General features: G+C 41.1%; 2 protein-coding genes across 6 annotated transcripts; one reads left to right on the forward strand and one right to left on the reverse strand.

Moving 5' to 3' along the window:
• Positions 1-16640, forward strand: C13H15orf40 (chromosome 13 C15orf40 homolog). Of its 2 annotated transcripts, XM_049906160.1 has the most exons (5): positions 1-149; positions 1398-1524; positions 3118-3245; positions 8295-8392; positions 16058-16640. In XM_049906160.1, the coding sequence occupies exons 1-4, from the start codon at positions 36-38 to the stop codon at positions 8388-8390; spliced, it is 465 nt and encodes a 154-aa protein (XP_049762117.1). In that variant the 5' UTR covers positions 1-35; the 3' UTR covers positions 8391-8392; positions 16058-16640. The 2 variants fall into 2 exon arrangements, with proteins under 2 accessions (XP_049762117.1, XP_049762116.1); XM_049906159.1 differs by lacking the exon at positions 16058-16640 and having other exon boundaries at positions 8295-9375.
• Positions 16641-19535: 2895 nt separating this feature from the next.
• Positions 19536-24863, reverse strand: RAMAC (RNA guanine-7 methyltransferase activating subunit). 4 transcript variants are annotated; one of them, XM_049852617.1, is made up of 5 exons: positions 24740-24863; positions 24413-24559; positions 23791-23839; positions 21243-21421; positions 19536-20373 (listed from the first exon to the last, which is right to left on the reverse strand). In XM_049852617.1, exons 4-5 carry the CDS (start codon positions 21410-21412, stop codon positions 20187-20189), a joined length of 357 nt encoding a protein of 118 aa, XP_049708574.1. In that variant the 5' UTR covers positions 21413-21421; positions 23791-23839; positions 24413-24559; positions 24740-24863; the 3' UTR covers positions 19536-20186. The 4 variants fall into 4 exon arrangements, with proteins under 4 accessions (XP_049708574.1, XP_049708572.1, XP_049708573.1 ...); XM_049852615.1 differs by having other exon boundaries at positions 19537-20373; positions 23791-23891; XM_049852616.1 differs by lacking the exon at positions 24413-24559 and having other exon boundaries at positions 19537-20373.
• Between the last annotated feature and the right edge of the window lie 982 nt (positions 24864-25845).

Raw genomic sequence — 25845 nt, forward strand, 5'->3', positions numbered from 1 at the left:
CCAGGCAGCCCTCCCTTGCGCCTCCCCAGGCGGGGATGCTGCGGCTCGGCTGCGGGCTGAGGGAGCTCGGAGCAGGACCCAGTGCTCTGGGTTCTGTTCGGCTTCCTTTGGGCGCTGAGATGCCTAAGAAGGCTGGTACGACGAACAAGGCCAGTGGAAAGTCCTGTGGCAGCTAGAGGGTGGGCCACAGGGATGCTTGCTGAGGAGCGCCGGGGAGACGCGAACGCCGGGGCCCCGGCCGGCGGCGCGCGAGGAGCGGGCGGGGGGACGCACCGCCAGCGGGACCGAGGGCAGCCGCCTTTAACCCCCGAACTTGCGGCTCCTGCTGCCTCCTCCCCGCCTCACTAGGCGGCGCCCAAGCCTCCAGGCGTCAGACAGTCCGGTAGGGTGAAGTCTGAGCGCCTTGGCCCGGCGGCACGTGAGGTCCTTCCAGAGCTGAGTCTTCCGACCTTCTGTAGTCATCGCGCACACTCTCAGGCTAGCACTCCATGTTCCAGCAGCGCCATAGAGCCAGTGCTTCCCTGGGAGGCACCTTAGCTTCGCTAGTACCATCCCTTTGGTCAAGAATACACCACTCTTACTTCCCTTCCACCGTCTTTGCTTGGCTGAGTCCTGCCGAGTTTCTAAGCTCTGCCTCCTACTGGCAGTTCTCCCGGTATCCCAAGGCTGGATTGCCTTCTCTGTGTGCTCTAATGCCCGGTGCTTTTCTATTATTGATGGACTTAGCACAGTGTATTATAATTGTTTTTTCTCCCTCGCTGCAGTCCGAGCTCCTTTAGGGCAACGACTGTGTGTCTTTATTCACCTTTACATATTCTTTGCTTAACAGACTGTCCCAGCGCTCAGTTAGTATTTGCTGAATGAATTGGCACAATTCTGTTCGTAGCACAACTTCTGCCACATAGTGGGCATTTAAATATCAGTTACTGGTGTTCCTTTCTCTCACCCCCCCACCCACACATACCCACTTCCAGTTTTAGTTGTTCACAAACATTATTAGCTCCTGCTGCATGGGACACAAAGATGAATAATAAATAGTCCCTGACCCGGGGGAAGAACTGGAAGTACAAAGCTCACGGTAGGAACCAGACCTAAGATGTGGAAGCACAGTCAGGTCTTCCAAAGCAGGTAAAAGCACTTTGTGGGGTTGATGGGAAAGCCTCGTGGAAGAATTGCCTTGAGCCTTGAAGGAGGACAGAAAAGTATTCTAAAACCAAAACCAGCTGCTATCAAGTTGACTGTAGTTCACGATGACCTGTCCAGAAATCCCTGGACAAGACTGATTAGCCTAGTTTGTCTTGGTAAAAAGTGACGGGGAGTAGTGGAAAGATCAAATTAAAAGTGTGGGAAGATATTTTGTAACTTGTAAGGTTATAGTATGCTTGTTGTCGTTTTAGGGTAAAAGCCAGAGCAAGGAATCAGAGAGACCACTTCCTTCCTTAGGTCCTGTGGGAGTTGATCCTAAAGGTTGTGTCACCATAGCCATCCATGCCAAACCTGGCTCCAAACAAAATGCTGTAACAGGTATATCTGGACACAGGTGGGGTTGGTTCATGTTTGGATCAGGTGTCCTCTCCATCCTTTTAGTTAGCTGAAAGCTTATTCTATGAGAGTCATGTCTGCAGTTTGAGGCTTCTCCTTGTAGATTGTAATGTAAAGGTGTAAATCCAGTGTCAGAAGTGAATTATGCTATATTTAAAACATGGCAAGCACTATGAAAAATTGTGTATTATCCTTAAAAATATGGTATTTTGGAAAGGACATATATACAAACGTGTATGCTGGATTGATTGTTTTTCATTTATCTTATTCCAAAACTGGAGACAGTGGCCAAAGACAGACAGAAGAGACAGTTTGGTTTAATTTAATGATCACTGGCCTAGGGAAGGGGAAAATACCTGAGATTAGAGGACCCTGATCATCAGTTCCTGCATGAACTTATTTTAAATTAGAACAGCATAAAACATTTCTGGGCCTAGTGCTTTCATCTGTCAAATGAGATGGTTGGACTAAGAGGCTTTCAATTTCTGGAGCCCCAGGAATCCCTGCAGTGGGCAAGGGAAGGCTAGGCAGACCTGGCCCCTGAGTAGCTGTGGTTACATTTGTTTGAAATGTTGACATCATTTCAAGCGTACTTGCAAACTGCTTCGAGTAAATACCTCTGCTCTCTTAGAAATAACAGCGGAGTACTACAGGTTGGTGAATGAGGCTGTACTGATGAGGAAACAGGACCACTCTTAAAAAGCATTGTTCTTTGTCCCTGGATTCCAAAACAAGTTAAGATTTATTTTGAATTGCGTCATCACTCCCTGACTGTGATCTTGGCCGAATTACCTCTCTATTCCAATGTTCTCATTTTTAAAATGGAGATACTAATAGTATTAATATCTTCTTCATAAAGTCATTATGAAAATTAAATATTTGTAAAGCCCTGAAAACATGTTTGCATGTCCTTAATGTTAGTGTATAGTGGTATGTAAATTTTTAATCATTAAATTTACAAATATTAAAAGTATATTTCACGTAAGAGATGGATCTAGCCCAGCTCTCATTTTCCTGATAAGGAAACTGATGCTGTGCATGCAGTGAGCTGCCTGATTCACAGACTTCCTCAGTGACACTGCTGGAGCAAAAGCTCAGCTCCTCTGACTCCCTGCCTGGGCTCTTCCTGTCAGACCAAGTACAGTGTCCAGTTGCCTACATCCAGGAGCTGCCCAGGATTGTATAGGCCCAGCGTGATCAGCAGAGTAAATATCAGGTTTATTTTCTGGATTTCTTTAATGGTAGAAAAACCCTGTTCTGTCGAGTGGATTCTGACTTATAGTGAGCCTATAGGACAGAGTAGAACTGCCCCACAGAGTTTCCGAGGAGCACCTGGTGGATTCAAACAGCTGACCTTTTGGTTAGCAGCCATAGCACTTAGCCACTACGCCACCATAGAAGAGGCATATTTATCATGTTATGTCCCCTTTAAGAGTGATTAGTTTAATCGTGTATTTACTCATTCAACAGTTATTAACTGAAAATCTATGTGGTAGGCAACAAAAACTCTTTTGCAAAATAGTCTCACTTTAAAAAAGAACTCCTTAAGGATAAAGTTCACGCTTGTTGTTTCAGATCTGACAGCTGAAGCTGTAAATATAGCTATCGCAGCACCTCCGTCAGAGGGAGAGGCCAACGCTGAGCTCTGCCGCTATCTTTCCAAGGTTTTAGAACTCAGGAAGAGCGATGTCGTTCTGGATAAGGTAGGCCTCTTCTTTTAAACATCTTTGATTATTACACACTAAGCATATTTATAGATTTTTTTCTATTGCGAATAACGGAAAAGCCAAGTGTTTTTACCTTGCATATTCATTTGATCACTAAAATCTGTGAATTCTTCCTAGTTGGCCTCCTTCATTCCTCCTGCCTCAGTCCTTATTCAGCTGTCCATGCCCTTCTATTCCTTACTTGCCACCACTTCCAGCATTTTCTTCTTTCTGAATTAATTCCTGTACTTTCTCTGTCAGATTAATCTTGCTCACCTCTTCCATCAAGTCATTCCCACACTAAAAAAATCTAACATGCTCCCTGTGGTCATCTCCATGAGCCAGTCCGTCAGTATTTGATCCCTCACATTGTGCTTGCTCACTAGGAGTAGCTCACTAGGAAGACAGGAGGGTCATGTGAACTCGTTAGTACCATGATTTCGCACTAAGGATGGGCATCAGAGTCACCTGGGACTGATTTCTAAAGTACAGAATCCTGGGCATTACCTTAGACTCCTTATTTTTTTAATTGTGATTTAAGTGAAAGTTTACAAATCAAGTCAGTCTCTCATACAGAAATTTATATGCACCTTGCTATATACTCCTAATTGCTCTTCCCTCCACTCTCTCTTTTCGTGCCCATTCAGCCAGCTTCTGATGCCCTCTGCCCTCTCATCTCCTCTCCAGACAGGAGATGCCAACATAGTCTTATGTGTCTACTTGATCCAAGAAGCTCATTCTTCACCAGTATCATTTTCTATCCCATTGTCCAGTCCAATCCCTGTCTGAAGAGTTGGCTTTGGGAATGGTTCCTGTCTTGGGCTAACGGAAGGCCTGGGGACCATGACCACTGGGATGCTTCTATTCTCAGTCAGACCATTAAGTCTGGTCTTTTTACAAGAATTTGGGGTCTGCATCCCACTACTCTTCTGCTCCCTCAGGGGTTCTCTGTAGTGTTCTCTGTCAGGGCAGTCATTGGTTGTAGCCAGGCACCATCTAGTTCTTCTGGTCTCAGGCTGATGTAGTCTCTGGTTTATGTGGCCCTTTCTGTCTGTTGGGCTCAAAATTACCTTGTGTCTTTGGCGTTCTTCATTCTCCTTTGCTCTGGGTGGGTTGAGACCACTTGATGCATCTTAGATGGCCGCTTGCTAGCGTTTAAGACCCCACACACCACTCTCCAAAGTGGGATGCAGAATGTTTTCTTAATAGATTTTATTATGCCAATTGACTTTGATGTCCCCCGAAACCATGGTCCCCAAAACCCTGCCCCTGTTATGCTGGCCTTCAAAGCGTTCAGTTTATTCAGGAATCTTCTTTGCTTCTGGTTTAGTCCAGTTATGCTGACTTCTCCTGTACTGTGTTCTTTCTTTTCACCTAAAATAGTTCTTATCTACTATCTAATTAGTGAATACCTCTCTGCCTTCCTCCCTCACTCCCTCCCTGCCCCATCTCATAACCATCAAAGAATATTTTCATCTGTGTTTAAACTGCTTCTCAAGTTCTTACAATAGTGGCCTTATACAATGTGTCCTTTTGCAACTGACTAATTTCACTCAGCATGATGCCTTCCAGATTCCTCTATGTTATGAGATGTTTGACAGATTCATCACTATTCTTTATTGATGCGTAGTATTCCATTGTGTGAATATACCATAATTTGTTTATCCATTCATCCATTGATGGGCACTTTGGTTGCTTCCATCTTTTTGCTGTTATAAACAGTGCTGCAGTGAACATGGGTGTGCATGTATCTGTTCATGTAAAGGCTCTTATTTCTCTAGGATATATTCCAAGGAGTGGGGTTGCTGGATTGTATGGGACTTCTATTTCTAGCTTTTTAAGGAAGCTCCAAATCGATTTCCAAAGTGGTTGTACCATTTGACATTCCCACCAGCAGTGTATAAGTGTTCCGATCTCTCCACAACCTCTCCAACATTTATTATTTTGTGTTTTTTGGATTAATGCCAGCCTTGGTGGAGTGAGGTGCAATCTCATTGTAATTTTGATTTGCATTTCTCTAATGGCTAATGATCGTGTACATTTCCTCATGTATCTATTAGCTACCTGAATGTCTTCTTTAGTGAAGTGCCTGTTCATATCTTTTGCCCATTTTTTAATAGGGTTATTTGTCTTTTTGTAGTTGAGTTTTGCAGTATCATGTAGATTTTAGAGATCAGATGCTGATTGGAAATGTCATAGCTAAAAACTTTTTCCCAATCTGTAGGTAACCTTTTTACTCTTTTGGTGAAGTCTTTGGATGAGCATAGGTGTTTCATTTTTAGGAGCTCCCAGTTATCTGGTTTCTCTTCCGCATTGTTAGTAATGTTTTGTGTACTGTTTATGCCATGTATTAGGGCTCCTAATGTTGTCCCTGTTTTTTCTTCCATGGTCTTCATTGTTTTAGATTTTATATTTAGGTCTTTGATCCATTTTGAGTTATTTTTTGTGCATAGTGTGAGGTATGGGTCTTGTTTCATTTTTTTGCAGATGGATATCTGGCTGTGCCAGCACCATTTGTTAAAGAGACTATCTTTTCCCCATTTAACAGACTTTGGGCCCTTGTCAAATATCAGCTGCTCATATGTGGATGGATTTATGTCTGGATTCTCAATTCTGTTTCATTTGTCTACGTATCTGTTGTTGTACCAGTACCAGGCTGTTTTGACTACTGTTGCAGTGTAATAGGTTCTAAAATCAGGTAGAGTGAGGCCTCCCACTTTGTTCTTCTTTTTCAGTAATGCTTTACTTATCAGGGGCCTCTTTCCCTCCCATGTGAAGTTGGTGATTTGTTTCTCCATCTCATTAAAGAATGTTGTTGGAATTTGGATCATAATTGCATTAAGACTATAGATTGCTTTTGGTAGAATAGATATTTTTCAATGTTAAGTCTTCCTATCCATGAGCAAGGTATATTTTTCCACTTATGTAGGTCTCTCTTGGTTTCTTGCAGAAGTGTTTTATAGTTTTCTTTGATTAAGTCTTTAACATCTCTGGTAAGATTTATTCCTAAGTATTTTATCTTCTTGTGGGCTACTGTAAATGGTATTGATTTGGTGATTTCCTCTTCGATGTTCTTTTTGTTGGTGTAAAGGAATCCAACTGATTTTTTTTTTTTTTATTAACTTTTATTAAGCTTCAAGTGAACGTTTACAAATCCAATCAGTCTGTCACATATAAGTTTACATACATCTTACTCCGTACTCCCACTTGCTCTCCCCCTATTGAGTCAGCCCCTTCAGTCTCTCCTTTCGTGACAATTTTGCCAGCTTCCCTCCCTCTCTATCCTCCCATCCCCCTTCCAGACAAGAGTTGCCAACACAATCTCAAGTGTCCCCCTGATATAATTAGCTCACTCTTCATCAGCATCTCTCTCCCACCCGCTGACCAGTCCCTTTCATGTCTGATGAGTTGTCTTCGGGGATGGTTCCTTCCTGTCCTGTGCCAACAGAAGGTCTGGGGAGCATGGCCGCCGGGATTCCTCTAGTCTCAGTCAGACCATTAAGTCTGGTCTTTTATGAGAATTTGGGGTCTGCATCCCACTGATCTCCTGTTCCCTCAGGAGTTCTCTCCAACTGATTTTTATATGTTTTTCTTGTATCCCGATACTCTGCTGAACTCTTCTATTAGTTTCAGTAGTTTTCGTGAGGATTTCTTGGGGCTTTCTGTGTATAAGATCATATCATCTGCAGATAGAGATGCTTCTTCCTTGCCATTCTGGATGCCCTTTATTTCTTTATCTGGCCTAATTGCGCTAGCTAGGACCTCCAGCAGAACGTTAAGAGTGGTGATAAAGGGCATCCTTATCTGGTTCCCAGTCTCAAGGGGAATGTTTTCAGGCTCTCTCCATTTAGGATGATGTTGGTTATTGGCTTTATATAAATGCCCTTTATTGTGTTGAGGAATTTTCCTTCTGTTCTTATTTTGCTGAGAGTTTTTATCATGAATGGGAGTTAAACTTTGTCAAATGCTTTTTATGCATCAATTGATAAAATGATGTGACTCTTGTCTTTTGTTTTATTTGTATGATGGATTACATTAATTGTTTTTCTGATGTTGAACCATCCCTGCATACCTGGTATGAATCCCACTTGATCATGGTGAATTATTGTTTTGATATGTTGTTGAATTCTTTTGGCTAGAATTTTGTTGAGGATTTTTGCATCTAAGTTCATGAGGGATATTGGTCTGTAATCTTCTTTTTTTGTGATACGTCTTTACCTGATTTTGGTATCAGGGATATGCTGGCTTCATAGAATGAGTTTGGGAGTATTCCGTCCTTTTCTGTGCTCTGAAATACCTTTAGTATTAGTGGTGTTAACTCTTTTCTGAAAGTTTGGTAGAACTCTGCAGTGAAGTCATCTGGGCCCCTTCACCCGCCATCCCCCCACTCAGGCAAGGTCACTGATTCCCTGCCAGTGCTCAGGCGCTGACTTTGCCCTAAAGGTACTCGCTCTCCCCTCCTCTTCCTGTGCAAATTCCACTCATTTATATAAGTCCCTGCCCAAATCGTCTCTTCTTTAAAGAATGTGTTTCAAAACAAATCCTTTTAAAAATTGTCTTAATTGGTAGTGGAATTGCAGCACTTGGCTATACAGTTGCTTTTGAAATTTTCAGAAATACATGGCAGTATACAAAATAGCAATTTGTTTCATATTTAGAGGTATGTTTATATAAAGTTGCAACATTTATTTTGGTAAACTGATTTTCATTTTTTAAACAAGATTTGAAACAAGAATACGTTAAATCTGGATTCCATAATTATTTGAATTTATTCAAAAAATTTTATTACAGAAATTGACATAAGAAGGTAAAGATCCTAGAGAGTTGTAAAAATGTACAGTAAGGTGGAATCGGAGAGTCTTTAGTTAGACCAGAGTGACCAGAAGAAAGTGATAGCTAAGCCATCAGGAAAGCTCCAGCCCACCTGAGAGGACCTCAGGAGGACATGGCTGGACTGGCTACAGCTGAGATCTACTGTTTCTAACAGTGTGGGAATGGGTTGAGTGGATTATACTGACACTTTTTTTTTTTTCTCCTCTGGTTCAGGGTGTTAAGTCTCGTGAAAAGGTGGTGAAGATTTTGGCCTCCACAACTCCAGAAGAGATCTTAGAAAAGTTAAAAAAGCAAGCTGAAAATAAATAGAGGCAAGAAACAAAAAATATATCCTTGAGAAACTTTTTTATTGCTAATGATGAAAAAAAAAAGAGGCTGTTAAATAGGAAAATGTATTTAAATGTACAGAAAAACACAGAAATATTTTTTTAATAAATATTCAAAAGACTCAAAAAAGAAGTACAAATTCAAGAAGTACTATGTATTGAATACCAAAACCCAAAACCAAACCTGTTGCCGTCGAGTCGATTCCAACTCATAGCAACACTGGTGGCATAGTGGTTAAGAGCTACAGCTGCTAACCAAAAGGCTGGCAGTTTCAATCCACCAGGTGCTCCTTGGAAACCTTATGGGGGAGTTCTACTCTGTCCTTTAGGGTCACTATGAGTTGGAATCAACTTGAGGGTAATGGTTCTATTCCCCTCACCCCTACATGTATTGAATACAGGTTTTAAAATTCCTAACCCAAAACAGCTTGGAGCATGTCAGTCTGATTTCACTGAATTACAGAATAACAGAGCTGGAAAGGATATTCATGATGGCCTGATGTAACCCCTTTCATTCTGTGACCAAAAACCAAAGCAAACCCATTTTCACTGAGTCAATTCTGACTCATAGTGACCCTGTAAGACAGGGTGGAACCATCCCACAGGGTTTCCAAGGAGTGCCTGGTATATTCAGACCACGGACTTTTTGGTTAGTAGCCAAGCTCTTGACCACTGTGCCACCAGGGCTTTCATTTTGTGATAGGAATTCTAATATCCAGAGGTTGAGAAACTTATTCAGGATCACACTGTGCAAGAAGGGAGCAGCACCCAGATCCCTTTGTTCCTGATTGAATGCAGTTTATCCTGACTGTAAATTAAAATGATATTTCCACTCTTGCTTTACTTGTTTAGAACGTTTTTGGAATTTTGAGGATTGCCTTCTAATATAGTTTACAAGTGACAGAAAAAAAACCTGTCACACTGCTTTGTAGTCTTACCTTGCATTTTAAATGCTTACCTAAATGTGCAAATGTTCTGTACATCTTTTAAAAACTATACTGAGCATTTTATGAAAAATAAGAATAACTGAGACTTTTAATTTGATGTCACTTGTAATTTCAAGATGACATTCGGTTTTTTCCTCCTTTGAACATTGTTAGTAACTGCAATCATCAAATCCAGTAGCCCTTATGAATCTCCAAAGATCTTTAAAAGAAGAAAGGGGATCTGGAAGCTATTTTCAGTATTTGTAAAAAAAAAAAAAATCACATCTATATTAAGGCTTCAAAAAGCCCATTGCTGTCAAGTCAATTCCAACTCAGGGACCCTATGGGACAGAGGAGAACTGCCCCATAGAGTTTCCAAGGAGCAGCTGGTGAATTCAGACTGTTTTGATTAACAGCCAAATGCTTAACCACTGTGCCACCAGGGCTCCAAGGCTTCAAAAGCTAATAACAAATATCCCGTTTTTATGCATTCAGTGCAAATTATAGTAACATAATTAGGTAAACAACTTGACTACTTTGTGCTGATGAGAAGAGCTGATTTGCAGTTGTGTCCTTTTGTCTAATAAGTACATAAGAAAATGTACTGATAGACAAAATCTTTAAAAACACAAAGTCCACAAGAAGGACCTATAATACAATTTCTTGAAGGTAAAAGCTGGGAACCACTCATCTAGTCCAGCTTTCTTATTTTGTTAATGGAAACCAAGGGTAAGAAGTTAGGTGGCTTATCAAGATCACAGTGAACATTAATGGCAAGCTTGGATTAAAGCTCAGCTGTCTTGTCTTCTAAATCGCTTTGCTATTCTGCCTCCAAGTGCGCTTCTGTTTCACCTGGTCTTGGTTTAAGAACTTTTCCAACGCTGTTCTAGTGTGTGCTCTGAAGTCATTTCACCTGTGGTTTTTATGTAGCTCACTGTTAAGATGCTTTTCTTGGCAATAACAGAAACCCAACTCCAGCTGGATTGAACAGTAAAAGCACTTACTAGCTCACATACCTGGGAAGTCCAGAGGCAAGTGTATTAGGGGCTAGTGGGACTCAGCAGCTCAGGATGTCATGAGGGACCACTTCTTTCCTCCCCTGACTCTTCAGCAGTGTCAGCTTCATCTTCTAGCTTCTTCCTTCATCGAGGCAGAATATCACGGTTCCAGGCTTCGCATACACGCACAACCCCCTCCAGTAGGAAAGGCCACTCGAGAAAGCTGTGGTATTTCTTTTCCAAAAGTAGCCAGTCAGCTTCCCCTTATGTCTCAGCTCAAATTAGGTCACATAAAGATTCTAAACCAGCTCCTGTGGTCAGGGTAGGCCATGCTATAACCCAAGTTTCCTAAACCAGTGACTCCAGAAAGAGGAGAATTGCCCTAATTGTTTTAGACCTGTCCTAGAGCTGGAGATGGGGTTAGCATACTGGGCACAGAATAAAGATTGGGAAAAGTTACAAAAAAGAGGAATGGATACTGAGTAAAAACAAAAAAAACTTATTGCCATCGATTCTGACTCAAAGTAACCCTACAGGACAGAGTAGAGCTCCCCCACAGGATTTCTAAGACTAAATCTTTATGAAAGCAGACTACCACATCTTTCACTCACAGAGCAGCTGGTGGGTGTGAACCGCTAACCTTTTGGTTAGCAGCTGAGCACTTTAACCAGTGTGCCACCAGGTCTCCTTGGATACTGGGTAGGGACCAACAAATATCCACTACAATACTTATTCATTTTAAGTGGTCATATTTTAACATGGGACCTTTTTTTGTCTAATCGTATTTTTTTGAGAAACCTAGTAGTATCTTTTAATAGAGAAGATACATTTGTACACTTCATTGTCAAATACTGTTCCCAGAGGTAGGAACTGACCCAAGAGTTGTATTCCAGGACATGGATTTCCCTTTTTTCCTGCAAACAAGGCAGTGTTCAGCAGTCTGTCCTGGTCTCACACAGGGTGGTTCCTCACTAGTAACATCACAGCTAAAGCCTGGGCACCCTGACCTGCTGTGGAGGTTCAGTTAAGGCAGCTTTCTTCAGCTGGGCCTGGTCTTTCCCCTAAGAATCCTCAGGGCAGGCCCAGTGACCTAGCATCATGGAGATAAAATCTCCAAACATGTAACATTTATTTGTCTAATAACATGATTCCAGCCCTGCCCACTCCCATTAAGTGAATACCAGCTAGTAGTCTGTGAAGTGACATAGTAGTGTCTTTACTGTTCTATGCAGTCCTGAGGGTCCTGGCTCTGAGGCAACCCAAGAATGAGGTTTGAAAAATACTTTTCCAACTCTGGTGACATTCTGGCACTATATCTGTCATCTTTCAGGCCCATCTTAATAATAATTACTCCTGCAAAAATTATAACTTGGGTGCCTACTACTTACCAGACACTCCTTGGTGCTTTGCCTGTACTGTACATTGATGTAACCTGGGAAGTAAAAATCTGACTCATCCTACCCCTAAAGGCAGGAGCAGATAATTTGGATTCCTGATTCCTGTGGGCCATTCTGCACTACTGTCTTGGCTGGGGGATGGAGAGAGAACCAGGGGATGTAGGTAGCACCTTACCAGTAAAGTTCCAAACAGCTAAAATCAGAAACTTTAGGAGTTATTTTCTGGCCTGTGGGCTACCAGTATCCTCTTCTACAAAGTCCAGGAGTTTGGTCCTGTAGCTCCTTAATTGTAATGCAGAATATAAACTTTATGATCTACCATGGCCAGAGCTTTTTATTTTGTGTGTGTGTGTGTTTAGCTGAAAAATTCACTTTTTGTAATGCATGTGACTAGAGACTAAAAACTTGAGACTAGAGACTAAAAAGCACTGGGTTTGGGTTAGAGACTAAAAACTTAATTTTCAATACTCATCCAAGAGGTGGCACCATAATGCAGCAGCAGAAAGCCACGCACACTTTGGAGAAAGGAACTGACTTCATTCCTTTCAAAGTGAATGGAAATCCACCGTTCGGCAGTGCCTGACTACCAGTCTCACATAGCGACCCTTCTTTTCTGGTCTTCTCAGAGACAGTTCTTAGGTTTGTTGTTATTCCTGTCGATTCTAACTCCTGGCGACCCCACGTTAGAGGAGAACCACTCCTTAGGGTTTTCAGGACTGACTTTTCAGAAGCAGATCGCCAGGCCTGTCTTCCCAGGTGTCTCTGGGTGAGTTCAAACCACCAGTCTTCCGGCTAGTAGTCAAGCACTTAACCATTTGCACCACCTGGGGACTCCTTTCTTAGGCCTAGTCCTCTCTTCTTTAGTTCAGGCCACAGTGTGTGTTAACTGGGGGCCCAGCTGAGTACTCAGGAGCCTGAGATCCATGCCTTGGTGGAGTCAGCATGACCCCAAGTCCCTCCCTTCACTCTACAGCTTTCAGAAATCTGATTTAGCCAGTGTTTTTGAAAATGGAACTGCCCTGGGCAACTGGCAAGGAACAGATTTCCAAACCAGAGGCCAATTTATTAATATGAGTGAAGTACATACCTGCCAAATTGACTGCATGGTGGGATCCTCTAGTCAGTACTTTCTGTCTTTGGGTAATGTCTTCAATAAGCCAGGGCATCTTTTGAAGGCTGCTTGGAGAGCTTGGGATCACAATCAGGGAAATTAGGGGCCAGGAAGCTATGACCACCTGGAGCTTCTGTCTGCTGCAGGAATGGACTGTTAACACCTTGTTAGCTGGCTATGGTTCCTCTCCTGGAACAACATAGGAGCTTTTTCTAGGCTCCAAGACGACTGCCTATTTCTACTGACATAGGCTGTCTTCAGACAGCCCTTAACAGTTCAGTTGGTAAGGTTTCCAGCATTTTGCAGTCCTTTTCTAGCTGTCTGCCGCAAGGTCCGTCCTGTCTCCTTGATGCTAGAGTTTGGAAGGAATCCTGCAGTCACAGCTTAACAGTTCCTGGTCATTTCTACATGAGACTCATCTCAACCATGATGTGGTTTTACTATCACAGTGGCTTTTAAACTGTTGCAGAGCCTCCAGATTGTCCAGAGAGATCTTGGGTGATTAAGGGCACTGTAGGGGAAATAAGGCAATGAGCAAAGTCAACAGAATTCCAAGCCTGTAGTTCTCTTCTAAAACTTCTGTCCAATACCATAGCTGCTAGCCACATATGACCATTGAGGTGTGTTATAAATACACAGGATACCCTGGTGGCATAGTGGTTAAGTGCTATGGCTGCTAACGAAAAGGTCAGCAGTTCGAATCCATCGGGCGCTCCTTGGAAACTCTATGGGGGAGCTCTACTCTGTCCTATAGGGTCGCTATGAGTTGGAATCGACTCGACGGCACTGGGTTTGGTTTGGTTTGCTTTGCTTATAAATAACACATAGATTGCAAAGATTTAGTATGGAAAAAGTGCTAAATATTTCACTGCTTTTTTAATATTGGTTACATGTTGAAATGATAATATCTTGGATACAACAGTTAAATACAAGAACTCAAGGAATATATGGCAAGACTTGAAGGAGATGAAATGTGAGCTAGTAGACATAAGGACAGGAGAAGATAAAAAACATCATAGAAATAAAGGCCATGTTGGAAACAGCAGAGAAAAAGCTGAAAACATGGTATGGAATTTGGAGGGTAAGACAGAAAAGTGAGCAAAGAAAAGGAAATGACAGATGTGGAAGCAGAACAAAGGTAATCCAACATAAACATAATTGAAGTTCCTGAAGAAGAGAACAAAAATGGAACAGAACAAATATTTACAGGTATAATAAAGAAAACTTTGAAGAAATGAAAGACAAATTTATAAAATGAGAGACCGCAGTGTCGCAGGCGAAAACAATGACAATGATCAAAATGAGTGTCTTAGACTGGGTTCTCTACAGAAGCAAAACCAGTAATGGTGTATAAATATAGAGATTTATATTAAGTAAACAGCTCACACAATTGTAGGGGTTGGAATGTCTCACTCCTTGGATCAGGGTAGAGCTTTCCCAATTCATGGAGCCACAGAAGCTGATGAACCCAAGATAAGTAGGTTGGAGAGCAGGGATCCTGTTCACAGGTTGTGACGGTTGAGGAATCCCCAGGGTCAGCAGGCAAGACCGCAGGGTTCCTCCTGGGTCATTTAGCTGCAGAGGATGGTGAACCCAAGATAGGCAGGTTGGGGAGCAGGACTCTTGCTCACAGGCCATGAAGATTGGCGAATCCCAGGATGGACAGGTAAGCTCCTAGCTCAAGTCCCAAGAACCCGAAGTTCAGACGAGACAGTTGCTGGATCCAGAACAAGCCAACAACCTTCGCGAGGTGAGAGAAAGGAAGTAGGTGGCAGAAGGTGGAGAGAGGAAGGCTGAGGGCGAGGTGAGTTGCCACAGGCCCCACCCCTGCCAGTACCACTTAGCAGATTCCATCATGGGGGTGATCACATAGCAGATTTCAACAGGAAAGTGATCACAACATTATACAACTGCCAAAACAGTGAGAATCACGGCCCAGCCAAGTTGACACACAATCTTAACCATCACAATGAGACATAACCTAGTAAAGTTCTCTGATTTCAAAGCTAAAAAGGCCTGTGGTCATCCAGACAAAAAGCTGAAGTCATGGCGGGGGAGACAGGAGGACACATATATGCACACTCATATGTCACTGATAGAAATGTGAATTGCTACATTATTTTATAAGCTGGCAATATTAAAAATGGATCTTTAAACCCAGTAATTCTACTTTTGAGACTCTTCCACAGAACACAAAATAAAAGCACTAATACAAAAGGTATTTGTATGAAAACATCACAGTGTTGTTAGCAGGCAGAAAAAAAAAAGTGTCTACCGGTAAGAGACAAATCATGTAACCACTGGTACACCCATACTATAGAATAACCACCCAGTGCTGTTGAATCGATTCAGCATGCTATTAAAATTACATAATTAGTTTTTAGTCTGTAGCTACTGACCTGGAGTGATGTCTGTAGTTAAGTAAATAAAAAGTAACATATGTAATGTAACCCCACTTTAGTAAAACAAGGAAAAATATATATGTATATCAAGCTTTGTGTGGGCATGGTGAAAGGGGTAGAAGCATACTCAACAGGTTTTAATCACTGGCTGGGTGCAGAGTATTCACTTTTTTATTGTTTAACTCTATAATAAGCATTATTTTTTTCACAAAATGTATATAATAAAAAAATTTTAAATGGGATTAACACATGCACAAATAAATACCCAGTAACTTCTGGCTGTTAGCAGTTACAGCAGCTTTATTTACCTAAGTCAAGACAGAGAGGCTGGGAATCCTTTAGGGAGTTAAAGGCACTGGCAGTGGAAAAAAAACCATGAGATCATCATCACATCATTCCCTGAAGCTGTCTCAGGAGAAGTCACTGAAATCCAAAGAAAATCTAACTGGTAATTAATACATGGGACTCTACCCCGGAAGGACAGGAATGAAAACACCAACTGAATCAGCCTATCAGCCCACTGAGACATTAGTGAAAGATTTGTGGATGCACTTCTTGGATCCACGTCAGCCCAGTTATAGCCCATTCTAATTTTGGAGGCATAAACCTGACACTGGGCACCTATTATGTGCCCAGACCAGTACTAGGTCCTGTATGCAAAGCTTTCACTTAATCCTGCAAGGGGGCAGTCAAATCATGTATTAGCAGTTTTGATGGAAGACTTGCCCTCTCCCTTAACCTGCTCCTCAGTAAAACCATTCTGTAAATCTTAGGATCTGAGAGGTATTAACCACAGCTTGTTCTCCGCTTTTCCAGTTTGACGGCCTTGATAACTGAACCCCTAGAGAGAAGAACGGCTCTCTGGTGCCCAGAGGCCTCAGCATATTACAGCAGCTGAAGAGTTACTTCCTCCTCAACTCTGGCATACTCTCACATAGTGCAGCCTTACTGATCGAGACCTGTGCAGCCAACTCAGCCCTGGGCCATTCTCTTCCAGAATGTCCACAAGTCAAGGGTTCTCTGCTCCCATCCCTACTTTTCCTGAAGCCTGGTTCCAGTGGAGGTCAACCAGACTGCTGGAATGGAGAAAATATTTGTTCTCAAGGCTATGTTGACATCCAGTGGTATAATCTACTTGAATCTAGTTTTGATTTGGCTCCAGAAACATTTACTATAGCAGGAGTCAGGAGAAATCTTTGTTGAAATATTATAGAATGTCACATCTAGATAGAGGTGAGTCCTGAAGTATTAATCTAAATATTAACACCACTGACTTTTACCAGTGTCAAAAGTATTTTCTCCTGTTTGGTCTAAATTCATTGTAAATTAAAACCTTGAGAATTTCTAAGTTTATAAATGGAAAAGAAAAAATTAGTGGCCTACATAATTAGATTTTTCATGTGGAATTAAAATACAAGATACTGAAATAAAAATCCAGATTAAATCTAGTCAAAAAAAAAAAAGTCAATAGACTATATTTAATACCTCATTCATCTGATATTTTTTTCTTACTCATCTGACATTACCAAAGTAAGTGCTTTCACAAGTAACATTTCCAGATAATTTAAATTATCCAGTGGTAACACAAGCTGTGGGGGGTATTTGTTATTTTCTGCGTTTTCTAATGAAAAACAAAACTCCCATTCCCTTTCACAAGACAACAGCACTAATTAAAAGACGTCAAAGACCTAGGACGTAAATTTCTAAACATGGCCAAAGCTATTTGGGTTGAATGAATCAAATGGAATAGAGTCTAGGAAAAATTTTAAAATGTATACAAATTCTATTTAGGAACCAAGTACCTACTATGTAGTGCTTTCATAAGAGCTCAAAGCTAGTGCTGTCTAACTTTCTGGGCAAAAGATAACTTCCTTCCATTTTCGTTTCTAAACTTAAAATTATTTCACTACTCTTAAATTCTGTCAAAGTCCTGTATTTTCCTCTAGGTGAATAAAATACAAAGAGAAAATTACATCCTTGTTTGCTGAGCTTAGGTAGGGAAATGAAGTGTTGGAAACCTAAGACTTCAAAAACCATGCTAGAAATCTCACCAGATATCTTTTTCCCATATGGCTTCAAAAACCCAAAAACTATTTTCAGAGCAGTGACTTGTTATATTCTGGATAACCCCAAATCTTTCTAGCACTCAATAAAAAATGGCTGACAGTCTCAAGTCCCCAGAGCAAGCTGTTCTCATAAAGACATGAATCTGAAGTGTACAACAGTCAATTGACATTTAAAAAACAATCTCCAAACAGTAAATGCTAATTTTAGCTTAACTTTTACACAAACTTTCTCCCACATTTGAAGTGTAGGTTTTCTGAAGGATATAATTTGTTAATTCCTAAGTGAATTCATACAACAATCACAAGTGTTTAATTCTCAGTAAGTCTTCTGCCTTACCTCATCTTCTACCAGTTACTGTACACCCTTTATATCAACATTGCTTTTTAATTTACCAAATGCTGCTCCCTGTGATTCAACAAATGTTTATGGAGCACATGTTATGTGCTACTGGGCATTTAATGACCATAGCTCTAGTTTCTGTTCTCAAGCTCTTAGTTTGGACATCTACGTCTATGAGAACCCTGTGAGGGTGGCTGGGGAATATTTGGATTTTTAAAGGTGGGCAAATAAGCTTGGAGTTTAACTTTTCTCAAGGTCAAATACTTTGTAAGGGACAGGACTGGAAGGATTTTTCATCCCTAATGCCATATGCTATTAGAACAGAGTATTTCTTTGAAACTAATTCCATTAACACTATTTTTTGCTCTCTTTTAAGTCTTTTTCATGTTGTTTTCTGTCTCTCCACAGGAAGCAGAAATCATGCCTTTTATTTCTTCCTAATTTTAAGTACATAGGGTACAGTCTGATAGTGACTGCTATTAAAAAAAAAAAAAAAAAAATGCTCATCCTGAATGCAGAAACAACTCACCTTAGAAGATGCTTACAGTGGCCGCCCTTTCAGGTGGAGGCATATTCCAGGCGTTAAAATATTTAAATATTGTAACCTATCTTCTGAGCTTCCTGAGAGGCATACCCCTGCTCCAACCCTGCCCCCGCAGATCTTCCTAATTAGTGTTCATAGTTGGCACAGCAGAGGGCCTCTAGGATCCTGCTGCAAAGGTTAGCTACTGCCCCGGCTGGCCAGTGCCTGTGCCTTATCAGTTGACAAATTTCTTAAAATAAACCTGCTTTCAGAGACCTTGGGATGCAATCAGGCCAATCTTACCTCTCCAGACTCTATAGTATCAAGGCCACCTATCTTCACATAACAGTACTGACTTGTTGCCTAGAGATGTAATTTGAGGGGTGCAGGGAACCCCTTCCCTTATTAAAATTTTATCGTCAGTGTGAATTGGTTTGAGATCCTCTCCGATAGAAGTTACCTGAGAAGACAGATCTTCAGGAACAGCGAGTGGAGGGGAGAGACAGAGTGAGAGTGTGGAGAAGTACCAGAAGTCAACCTCAAGGGCCTAGAGTGGGGTGCTGAGAGACGGCAGCAGATGGTAAATTTAGGAAGATGCTTTTTAATTCCTTTGACCTATGATCAAACTTCTACTCTTAATATTACATTTAAACTGAATAAAACCTTTTGAACAGATAGAGCCAGAATGATTTTAAAAAAAAGCTCATCTCAGCACATTAATGAATCGGCTAACTGCCAAAACCTGGGAGTGAAGTTGCTTAATTTTACAAGAAAGTTATTTGAATAAAACCAATGTAAATGACTGTAAAAAAAAAAAAAGAGATTGAAAAAAATTGTAAAATGATTTAAAATAGGATGATCATTCTGCAAGTAAATTACAGCATCGCCGTACATATAGAAGAGAAAGCAGCAAGAATATGTGTTGGGAAATGTAACTTGTACCGTGAACCCACATAAGTACCAAAAAAGTGATTAAAGAGTCAAAATGCAGTATTATTTATCTATGATTGAAAAGGAAAGCCTGAACATTACAGAGTTAAACATTCACACAACACGTGAATTTTGGGATCCTATGTTTAAGTTGGAGTCCCTGGGTAATGCTCAGCTGCTAACCAGAAGGTTGGCAGTGCAAGTCTACCCAGAGACACCTTGGAGGAAGGCCTGGTGATCTGCTTCCAAAAAATCAGCCATTAAAACCCTACAGAGCACAGTTCTACTCTGACACACACTGGGTCGCCATGAGTTGGTGTCAACTCAACAGCAACTGGTTGGTTGGTTAGCTGTATGTTAAAGTTACCAAGAAGCCTTTCAGTTTATATAAAACAACGTGCCTTAACCCCACCCACCACCAGATAAACAGACACTGAAACGGAGAATGATTTCTTCTTCTTTTTACAGCTTTATTCTTGATTTCCCTCTAAAAAGAGACCAAAATCACTGTGGAGCTGACTCATACCTATTGAATAAGTAACTACAAGTAGTGTTACATAACAACAAAAGCCAAAAGAAAGATATTACAACGTTTTTACCTTTTAACTGCTGATGTTGTGTATATTACAAATATGCACAGCTGTGAATCCATGAGTTGACTGTACTAACCTTTGTAAAATTTTGGAAATGAGCACATCAGAGTATATGGGCACTCCCTTATCTTATAAAGCAAAAGCAAGCATTTTCTATTTTAAAATTTTTATTTGTGTAAAACAAAGTCAGAATTCCTAGGAGTCAAACATGGGAAAAAATACACCAAACTGAAACCACTATTAAATTGTGAAATAAAGATGAATCTGAGGTAGAAATCAAGCAATGTAATTCACCACCCTTTTTAGGGGACTATTCATTCCTAGCTACCATCACGTCTCTAGTAAAATTTGTTTTTTGAAAAAAAGTCTCAAATTGTAAAAAAATTAACAAACCACTAAAATCAGTGTAAAACTATGACGAAACAGAAGACGCACACAAACTTTTGTCATGTTAGCAAAGAAAATCGTTTTACTAAAAGCTGCTGGCATCCTATCAGTAGTAACCATAAGGAGGCCGCTGGTTGTAACCATAGTGTCCAGATTGGTGGGGGTGATAAGGTTCTTGTCTGTGCTGCTGGTAACTGTTACCCCAGGATCGTCCATGCCACTGATTGGATCGATTGTCATTTGGCCACCCTCGTCTGTTATCCCTCCCTCTAAACTGTCTGTTGTCTTGCAACCTATAACAACAAAACAAAATAGTTTTTAAACTTTCCTTTACAAAACACATGACACATCTATCCGAGTACATTTGATTTCTCAATCTAGTACTCAGTAAACAAGAGAGTAAAAAGTCTTTTTTTTTTCTCCTCTACAGAATGTTATACCACCACTTACTCAATGTTTTTAAGATTTAAATAATTTTTCCACTATTATGCTGGATATACTTTGCAAAGACATAGGCAGACTACTACAACCCAAACCAACGGAACAGTTTTAAATCAAACTGAAAGCTATTAAATTTTATAAAAGCAGTGTGGTGATATATTCCTTTGACTATATTGAAATATTAAATAGAATTTCCATTTTATAAACGTATTTCTAACGTAAAAAAAAAATAAAACCCTCTTTATAGAGTTTAACACAAAACTTTGTGAAAAACTGTGGGGTTTTTTTTGTATACTTGCAAAAAATATACTTAGTCCATTAAAAGAACATTAAAAAAAAAAAAACACAACGCAAGGAAAAAACATATGGTGCTAATAAAATATTCAAGCAAATATTTATCAGGTACTGTGTCAGGTGGAAACCCTGGTGGCATAGTGGTTAAGTACTATGGCTGCTAACCAAGAGGTCAGCAGTTTGAATCTGCCAGCCGCTCCTTGGAAACTCTATGGGGCAGTTCTACTCTGTTCTATAGGGTTGTTATGAGTTGGGATCAACTCGACGGCAGTGGGTTTTTGGTTTTGGTGTCCCAAGCACTGTTACCAGGCATACCATACTGAACAAAACATTGGTCCCTGTCCTCGTTGACCTTACAGTCTGGCAGATTAAAGCTATCCTCCCTCAGATCAGCCATCTACATTTATTCTTCTGAAGTAATACATACCGGTTGCCTCTATTTCTCTGGTTCCCACCAGCTCTGCTATCCCATTCCTCGACAATTGGTGGGGTCTCAGGGGGGCGTTTCAAGTATTCCTGGTATTCTTTGTCATCCTCGGTGAATCTACTCGCAAACATCTCTTCAAAATTTGAAATAGCTTCAGAGGTGTCAGTCATTCTGAAATCCTGTACAGTTTTTAATTAGAATTTTTTTTTTTTTAACACTATCATACCAGTTAATGAAAAATGAAGAAATGAACAATTTTAGGCAGGGTATTCATAAAAGTCCTTGTGTACTTGTAAACTGAAGTTAGATTTTAGACATTCAACATTTCTTGACTACTATGTTCAAGCATTGTGCTAACTAGGAGCCTGGAATACAAAAATGAACAATACATAGACCCTGCCATCAAAGAGTTCCCAGTCTAATAGAAGAGACAGATATAGTTTAAAAAAAAAAAAAAAAAGAAGAAGAAGAAAAGAAAGGCCCAGGGAATATCAAGAAAGCAGGCTGAAGAGCAGAGGCTAAATTGTAAAAAGTTTTATATTCAACACAACGTGCACTTTTTCTTGTAGGCAATGAGGTGGTTTAAGCAGGGAAGTCTCAAGATCAAATCTATTTAGAAGGGTCACTTTTCTAACAAGGCAGAGAACAGATTAGGGAGATTAGAGGCAGATGATTAACATACAGTCATATATATAGTCATATAGGTGAGGACTTAATCTGAGACAGGAACTCAGAATAGCTTTTTAAAAGAACTCCAAAAGGAACTGATCATTGACTAGATGTTGGGGACTAGGGAGAAATAAAGCATAATGCCCAGGCTTTTGGACAAATGATTAGATAGATGGTACCACAGGGACTACAGGAATAAGGGCAGGCCAAAGAACACACCAAGTTTAAATCAAATGGAGTCAGTTCGCAGTTAACTTTGGGTCTGAGGGCTGGGTTGAAACTAAGTATGGGAGTCATCAACAATTTTGTTAGTGGTTAACACTGTGAGAATGGATGATATTCCTCATGGAGAATGTGGAATAAGAAGAGATCTAGGTCCAGAATCCTGGAGAACATCAGTATTTAAAGAACCAGCAAAGACGAAGGGATAAGAGAAGAACACACATCCAGAGATAAGAAGAGAACCAGAAGAGACTATCATAGGAACCAAGGGAATAAAGAGTGAATGGGCAACAGCAGCAGATGGTACAGTGATAGAAACAACCAAAAAGAGAAAACTGGATTTAGCTATTAGGAAGTGCTTGTTTTATAGAATAGGACCGAAGCAGGACTGTAATTAAAAAGTAACTGGAAGGTAAGGAAGTAGAAATACTGAGTAGACTAAGCTTTCAAGAAACTTGGCTGAAAACAGGAGAAAAGAGATAGTGTAGTAGCTAAGGGGTTAATGAGAGATTATCCCTTGTTTTTCCCAGTATAGAATAACCGAGTTTCTTAATAAAGGAAGTCAATAAGAGAGGGGAAGACTAAAAATACATGAGAGAGAGAAAATGTTTGACAGCATTTAAATGCATAGTTATTGAAGGCCAGGATAATTTATAACTGCAGCCACTGTATTATTATTCCAGATCCTATAACTACCATTTTTTTTTTTCTAATGCTACAAAATTAAAATCTGTATCAGCTGTTTTTCCAGGCAATAATGGATTCACTCAACAAGCAGTATTTCTTCAAGTCCCCCACATTCTCAGAAAGCTCTCTACCTCTAGGAAAAGGTTTCGCTTAGGCTGCAGAAGGCCTAACCCTTGAGGAACCAGGGAGAAAGAGTTTACTTCCTTTAACCTTCACCTAACACCTGTAAGCCAGCCCTAGTAGGATTCTGTAAGAAGCCCCCACTTCCCAGTCTTCCTTGCCCAAGTACTGGACAGAATTCCCATTCCCTACCTCCCCTAATCAAAACTTCACTTTCTGCTCCTTGCCTTAAGACTCCTAAATACCTGTTTTATAATTTCAGGCATATATGACATTATGCTAAAACTTTAAAACCAAATTTTTCTCTTACTTGACATCCTAAAATTATTTTTCTTCCTGTATTCAAGTTTCTGATAAAGAGATGTGGTATTGGAAGACAATCAGCCACAAAAGCTATTCCTTTGTTGTCCCTCCACATCCCTCAAAACATATGCAAATATTTCTATTATTTAAAATACTAGCCTCATCCCTCCAAAGTTTAACCAAGATTATGGTGTGGATGCGAGAAACAATACCTAGACTTTCACTCTCCCATTAGAGTAAAAAGTAAAAAGTATGCCTTATCAAATATCAGACTTCCAATGTGGCTGGGCAAGCTGATGTCAAATCATCAAAATGCAAAGTATGAGTTTAAAATAAATCAGCTAATTAAAAAAGCGCCTGGATTTCTGCAGGAATCACAGAAAGATGACCGAATACCATAACTAGATGGGCAGTAAAAATAATAAGGCAATGGAAATGTGCTCTTTACTTTTATGTTCTCCCCTCCCCCCACACACAAGTAAACAAATATCACCTTTATCATTACCCATATTAGAATGCAATTTAAACTGATCCCATTTTTACTTACCCTGGGGATTTGAGACCACAGTACTGCTTAACGTTTAAGTTGTTTAAGTCTGTGGGAAGGGGAAAACAAACAAATCAACCTTGACTTCCTTGAAGGAAACCCTGAAAAAGTAAGAGAGAGGGGTGGTAACATAAAGGCCTTGGTCAATGAAAACCCAAACCAAACCCGTTGCCATCGAGTCGATTCCGACTCCTGGCCACCCCACAGGACAGAGTAGAACTGCCCCATAGAGTTTCCAAGGAGCGCCTGGTGGATTTGAACTGCAGACCTTTTTTTTGGTTAGCAGCCGTAGCACTTAACCAGCACGCCACCAGGGTTTCCTTAGTCAATGAAGGGGTTGGGTTAACAGCGCTCTAAAGACTTGTCATGCTAATATTCAAAAGAGGAGAGGGAACTAGTGTTCACAGTCTCAATGAAGAGCTAAAAGAGGATACAAGATTTGTCCTCTGGGCCTTCAAAACCAAGAGCTTTTTTAAGCGTGCGTAACAATTTCACAAGGTATAATCTTATCTGTTGAAAAAACGGGTACGTCTTTGAGATTTGTCATCAAACACTACTAATTTATTGACAACAAACCTATAGAACTTTAGCTGCGGTATAATTAACACTGGGAATTACTAACCAGAATGGGGTTACGCCGCACCAGGAGGTGAGCCCAGAGAACAAGACGAGGTACTGACTGAAAATAACTGCGTTTTTCAGTCCTTCTCCCTCGTTATCACGGCTTTGATAATTCTGCTCCAAAGAGAAGCACCTTAAATCTCCAGACCTGAGGGAAATCAGAGACCGTGAGGGCCAGACGGTTCCCAGTCTCGCTAACGAACCCAGATCCAGGACCGCAGAGACCTAGGACACGGGCTCGCCGGCCGCTCAGCTCCGCCCAGCGCAGGCCCGCGCGCTCCTCCCTCCTCGCTCTTCCCTCCTCTCCGTCCCCCAACGAGACACTCACCCGCCCAGGGCTGCCTCTATCCAGCTCGGGCCGGACTGCGCCGGCGAGGGACGGAGGGAGCGGCCGCCTCGGACCCACAACTCGGTCAGCGGAACTGGAGTTCACTTCAGTTCGCCAAGGAAACAGACCCACTTCCGGCAGAATCCAACAACCACCTGACTTCCGCTTCCGGTAGTTAAAAGCAGCGGCGGGCAGGTTCAGTGTCGCGGTACCTAGGACTCATCAGTCTGTTGATTTTGCGGACGCCCAGAGCTGGATTAGGTAGGGTCAGGTGGCGGGCTGAAGGTAGGCGATGCCCACTATGGGCGTTTAGCCCACATGGAGACTGAACAGAAGATGTCACCGTATATAAAGTCCACTTGACTTGGTAGGAACAGAAGTTCTGGGAATATACAAAGAAAGCAGGGAAAGGCTGCTTCCGGCCATCTGCTCCAGGATTCTGAAGAACTTGAGAGGTGAGAGCAGGCGGTGAAGAGTAAACAGGCCTGGATTACTTCATTTTCCTCCTTGGAGAGGTAGGACTCATAAGGCAGTAAATTCTCTAAACAGAGAAAGAGTGTTCAAAAGATGCTTGGCAGCTAGGAAACATGACAGTTACTTACCACACTCCAGGTTACCACTTATCACACTTTGCCTTGTGTTATGGTTAGTTGTGTACAGAAAATCACAGTTTGAAGCATTGAAAGGGATCGTCTGGTTGAACACTTTTTTTTTCTAACTCACACCCCGGAAATGACTTCTCCAAGGTCACAAAGTAGGCTGGTGGCAGAACTGAAATTATTACCTTCAGATGTTCTTCATTGACTTAACAAATATATATTTCCAGTACTTATTATGTGCCAGGCACTGTTCTAGGCCCTGAAAACATCAGTGAATAAGGATAAAAGCCCTGCCCTCATGGAACTTACATTCCAGGAGGGCAATAGATACTTTAAAAAGTGAAGAATAATTGGGAGTCCCGGGGTGGCGCAACTGGTTAACATTCTCGGCTGCTATCCAGAATGTCGGAGGTTCGAGTCCACCCAGAGGCACCTCAGAAGAAAGGCCTGGTGATGTACTTCTGAGGAACTAGCCATTGAAAACCCTATGGAGCACAGTTCTACTTG

The sequence above is a fragment of the Elephas maximus genome, chromosome 13 (assembly GCF_024166365.1).
Source record: "Elephas maximus indicus isolate mEleMax1 chromosome 13, mEleMax1 primary haplotype, whole genome shotgun sequence".
NCBI classification, from domain to species: Eukaryota; Metazoa; Chordata; class Mammalia; order Proboscidea; family Elephantidae; genus Elephas; species Elephas maximus.

What these genes read in the sequence shown, in the direction of transcription:
- RAMAC (XM_049852617.1), bottom strand. Translation starts at nt 21,412, where the DNA reads ATGACTGACACCTCTGAAGCTATTTCAAATTTTGAAGAGATGTTTGCG. An exon ending in CAGAGAAATAGAGGCAACCG is followed by an intron (nt 20,374 to 21,242) that starts GTATGTATTACT and finishes TTGTTGTTATAG; the next exon opens with GTTGCAAGACAACAGACAGT.
- C13H15orf40 (XM_049906160.1), top strand. Translation starts at nt 36, where the DNA reads ATGCTGCGGCTCGGCTGCGGGCTGAGGGAGCTCGGAGCAGGACCCAGT. An exon ending in CAAACAAAATGCTGTAACAG is followed by an intron (nt 1,525 to 3,117) that starts GTATATCTGGAC and finishes TTGTTGTTTCAG; the next exon opens with ATCTGACAGCTGAAGCTGTA. An exon ending in GCGATGTCGTTCTGGATAAG is followed by an intron (nt 3,246 to 8,294) that starts GTAGGCCTCTTC and finishes CCTCTGGTTCAG; the next exon opens with GGTGTTAAGTCTCGTGAAAA.